Source organism: Alosa alosa, chromosome 16 (genome assembly GCF_017589495.1).
Source record: "Alosa alosa isolate M-15738 ecotype Scorff River chromosome 16, AALO_Geno_1.1, whole genome shotgun sequence".
Lineage (NCBI taxonomy): Eukaryota > Metazoa > Chordata > Actinopteri > Clupeiformes > Clupeidae > Alosa > Alosa alosa.
The window spans coordinates 27,697,872-27,702,871 of record NC_063204.1 but is presented as its reverse complement, the minus strand read 5'-3'; the positions used below and the strand labels follow the sequence as shown (position 1 = coordinate 27,702,871).

The 5,000-nt window shown below is 45.7% G+C and overlaps 1 protein-coding gene across 1 annotated transcript in view; it reads right to left on the bottom strand.

Annotated features, from left to right (window-relative positions):
* Positions 1-5,000, bottom strand: part of c16h8orf34 (chromosome 16 C8orf34 homolog) — an 85,354-nt gene that overhangs the window by 6,989 nt on the left and 73,365 nt on the right. The window contains exon 13 of the mRNA XM_048265889.1: positions 2,407-2,957. Within this exon, the coding sequence (XP_048121846.1) occupies positions 2,407-2,957 (551 nt within the window). The remainder of the gene's footprint in view (positions 1-2,406; positions 2,958-5,000) is intronic.

Below are 5,000 nucleotides of genomic sequence, written 5' to 3'. Positions count from 1 at the left end.
TTTAAAAATAAAACTGACTTGACTTGACTTGTCTTGACATTGTCTTCTGAGGAGTTTTATTTTGAGCGTTCTTATTTTTCAATGGCTAAGAGGTGGTTGACATCCTGGGCTTGCTCTGCAGCACCTGCCACCATGCATCGGAGCAGCACCTCTGGGACAAATTAGGGAGCAATTGCAGGGAAATTGGAAAAGGGAGAGAAAAAGGGAGAGAGAGGGATAGAACGAGAGAATGAAAGAGAGGGAAATCAGACGATATCCACTTTTTTCCGCATTCTCCTTTTTCCTCCTGTGCCGGAACCCTGTGAGTTTTTCCTCTGATAAGACAGCTCGAGTTATTTAAAGGGCCATAAAGTCCAGGTGGCTCAAATCAGGAGACGATTTAGGGCTCTGAGCTTTCTGAAACCATCGCTGGGCATCAACCACCAAAGAGCTTGTCCGTCATGGTGGAAAAAGGTATATGTGTATATATAAAAAATATCCAGAAATAGTGGAATTCCCGCTCATAGAATAAAGTCTTCAGATTTAACAGTGCTGCTGTCATGCTGATTCTGAAGGAAATATTCAGCAAAGGAAAGGAAACAGAACAAAGTAGAACCTGGTTTCGATGTGTGTATGTATGTGTGAGTACGCGAGTGTGTGTGTTTGTGTGTGTGTGTGTGTGTGTGTGTGTGTGTGTGTGTGTGTCTCTGTGTGTGTGTGTGTAGGTGTGCAACTGTGAGTGTGTGTGAGTCAGGGGGCCTTTCCCTAAGACCATGTTCCTGTTCTGTGATAATCAGAACACTGGTTTTCTACTGCCTATACATCAAATTAGTCCCTAATACGGCACTTAATTACCAAATCCATGACGTAGTTTATGACCATCACATCCTTATGATGACTTAGCCTATACTTCATTCTATTGAACTGTTCAACTGTTTCCAGGATGTAATCTGGTGGGCAAATTGTTGTAAAAAGAATGATTACAGTAAGCTAATGAAAGGCTAGACTGCATGTCCGGTGTACCTCCCTCAGACTAATTCTTAAATAACACTGAGAAGACAGTGCTTATATGTCATCGTCTTTCAGAGCTCATTATTTGGCCTTGTTCCTGTTGGGTCAGTAGGAATGTTGGGCTCCAGAGAGATCCATGTGTCTGATACAGTATACAGACGATGGGAAAAGCCCACTTTGATCAAGTAGCCTGTCTCAATAGTGTTCGTTTGGCCCACATTTATCACATTTAGATCTCAAGATCTCAAGGCCTTGATTGTGTATGTGCGTGTGTGTTTGTGTGTATGTTTGAGAGAAAGAGAGAGAGAGAGAGCACATCTGTGTGTGGTGTGTGTGTGTGTGTGTGTGTGTGTGTGTGTGTGTGTGTGTGCGTGTGTGTGTATGTTTGTGTGTATGTTATCATGTATGTTATCATGCACATTGCCCTATCTGTGTATGTTTGTGTGCTTTCCCCCATCAATGTTATCCTTGGAACGGACATCTGTCCTAAATCTCTCCATGGTGTTGATAACGCACATGCATTTGTGTTTGTGTGTGTGTGTATGTGTGCGTGTGTGTGTGTCTGTGAGTATTTCTGTGTATATGTGTGTAATTCTGTGTGTGTGTGCTATCTCTTACAATCTTAAGATCTTCCCCCAGCTCTCCACAGTGCTCATACATTGTGTGTGTGTCTGTATGTGTGTATCTGTGCATGTGTATGCATGATGTGTGTGTGATGCTTGGTTGTTTTGGTGTGTGTGTGTTAACTCTAACAGTTCACTCTGCATGCCAGAGATCTTCCCCTGGCTCTCCATGGTCCAGATACATTTATACATTGAGACATGGTGCTGATCCATTGTGTGTGTGTGTGTGTGTGTGTGTGTGTGTGTGTGTGTGTGTGTGTGTGTGTGTATGTGTGTGTGTGTGTGTGTGTTACTTCTGACAGTGTGTTTCTTGGGCCAGAGAGCTTCCCAAGGCTCTCTATGGTGCTGATACATGCGTGATGTGTGATGCTGTGTGTGTGTTTGATATGTGTGTAATTCTGTGTGTGTGTGTGTGTGTGTGTGTGTGTGTGTGTGTGTGTGTGTGTGTGTGTGTGTGTGTATGTGTGTGTGTATGTGTGTGTGTGTGTGTGTTACTTCTGACAGTGTGTTTCTTGGGCCAGAGAGCTTCCCAAGGCTCTCTATGGTGCTGATACATGCGTGATGTGTGATGCTGTGTGTGTGTTTGATATGTGTGTAATTCTGTGTGTGTGTGTGTGTGTGTGTGTGTGTGTGTGTGTTTGTGTGTGTGTGTGTGTTTGATATGTGTGTCTGTTATCTCTGACAGCATGCTCCTCGGGCCCGATGTCTTCCCCAGGCTTATATGGTGTTGGTGTTGATACATGTGTGTGTTTGAGTGTCAGTGTGTGTGTGTGTGTGTGTGTGTGTCTGTTACCTCTGACAGTGCGCTCCTCGTGCCCGAGATCTTCCCCAGGCTCTCCATGGTGCTGAGGCCCGGGGGCGTGAGCAGCGGCCGGGCCGTCTGTCTGTCCGTGGGCGTCACTGGCCGGCTCCGGCAACTCCTGGGGCTCCCGAAGAGCATCGTCCCCTCCTTACTGCCCCCGCTGCCGCTGCTGTAGCTCCCCGGTGTGAGCGAACGCGTCATCAGACTGTTTGGGGTCAAAGGTCGGCTGGGCGTCCTCGCGCCCCCTGCCCCGCTGGGGCTGTGCATCTGGCTCCCCGGGTTGCTAAGCGACGTGGTCCGGCCCATGGAGAGTGATGTGGGCTTGCTGCTGCTGAGCAGGGGCAGGGGAAGGCCGCCGGAGCTGGACGTCTTGCCCGCCCCGAGGCTGCTGCCGCTGGGGGACTGTGGCCGGGAGCTGGGCCCCAGGGGGGGCAGGGAGGTGTGGAGGAGAGGGGTGAGCAGGAGGCTGCTGTGGGGGCTGTTGGGGCTCCGGCTGGGCAGCTTGGAGTTCTCCGTCAGCTTGGCCAGGTCCTTCTCCACCTCTTTGAGAAAATTTTTGAGAAAATGGAGTTGGAGTAAGTTTTTGACAACTCATTCACAAGGAGGTAATTGGATGACACAGTAAAGAGATTGGTATACATGTAGACCTTATTGCAGAGCCCTTAATCAGCAATATCATAAATCAAGAATATCAGTTTAATGGAGATAAGTAGGGAGCACATACATACAATACATACATATATACATATATACATACATACATACAGTAAATACATACTGTACATACATACATACTGTACATACATACATACATACATACATACATACTGTACATCCATACAGTACATACATACTGTACATGCATACATACATACATACATACATACATACATACATACATACATACATACACAATCTATATGCCTTTTTTAGGCTACAGAGAAAGGTGCCTTGCACGTAGATGCATGTAGGGTTAGAGAGTAGAGTGTAGAGTGCGGAATGGCCTGGGATGACGCATCATAACATCATATCCATCTGTGTGTCCTTGTATGGACCATCCACAAACACTGGTGTGTGAGTGTGGGGCTGTGGGTGTTGTCCTGTTTTTGTCAGGCCCTTCTGCGTGCACTAAACAGAAGTATTTATATTGACTACTCCGTCACTGTGTCAGTACACAATCAACAAACCAACCACAGGAACAGGTGTGTGACGTGTGTGTGTGTGTGAGAGAGAGATAGACAAAGAGAGAGAGAAGGAGAGAGAATCACAACAAACCAACCACAGGTGGGTGATGCATGTGTGTGTGACATGCACGTGTGTGTGTGTGTGTGTGTGTGTGTGTGTGTGTGTGTGTGTGTGTGTGTGTGTGTGTGTGAGAGAGAGAGAGAGAGAGACATAGAGAGAGAGAGAAAATCATAACAAACTAACCGCAGGAACAGGTGGATGATGTGTATGTGATGCATGTGTGTGATTGAGTGAGAAAGAGAAAAAAAAAATCTCACAACAACTCTGGAGCCAAACAAATGGCCAAAGCCATTTTTTCCATCATGCCTCAATCTCCTCTCAAACTAGTAGTGCCAGAGTACACACATACACAGGCTGACCAATAATACCCTATGAAGTCATACACTTCTGCTCTCCTAATGTTTGGACGGGACTCAAACACTGTGGTGTTTTCCTGAGCTGGAGAAGGCTTGGTTGTGTTCCCCGTGTTTTTCTTAAAGGCTTTAACTAGTCCTGGGCGGCGGTGTTTACTAAGTGCATAAACTGTGTGGGACTCGGTTTCCTGCGCTGCTCTGGAGAGTCTGGGCTTTATATGTGGCCACATGTGCGGGGTCGCTCTCAAATACAGGCAGATATTTGTTTGCTTTATTGGTAGTTATTCAAACATTTTTGTTTGTGAAAGAGAAAAAAAAACATGGCTGCCAACTACCAACGGGAACATCTGGGGCAACATTTCCTTGTTTTTGTACAACTGGAAGCTTACGAGCATTTTGGTTTCTTTTGAGGGGGAGAAAGGGAAACAAGCGAGGAGTCATCATGCAAATGTCTGTGGGAAAAAAATGACTGACCACTGATGGTCCTCAGGAAGAGTGTGGTGTGTTGGTGTGGTGTGTGACATTTGATAAATACCACGTATAAGCTTGACATGCTTCTCGCAAACCCTGACTTCCACACTTACATGAGCAAATAGGGCCGTCTCCAACGTAAACAACATTTCATTTTTCTACACCATAAAAATCAGAAACACATGTTTGTATTGCTAAATACGCAGATGCTAAGGCCCAAAAGCTTCGAGAGCACTGGGGCAAAAGATGCTTGAGGAAATGGTTCTCTTTCCAGAGAACAGTTCCAGATTTGTTTTATATACCAATCTTTCACAGTCATCCATTCATTACCCTCCGTGACATGACATGTGTGACTTAATTACTCTCTCTCTCTCTCTCTCTCTCTCTCTCTGCACTTAATCAAACATCATGTTGAAAACATTTCTCTTTTTTCCAAGTTAACATGCAGTATAATGGGTTTGGGGTTTCCTATATGGGTCCACTGCTTTAAACAGATGCCCACCTGTGTTGTGGCAT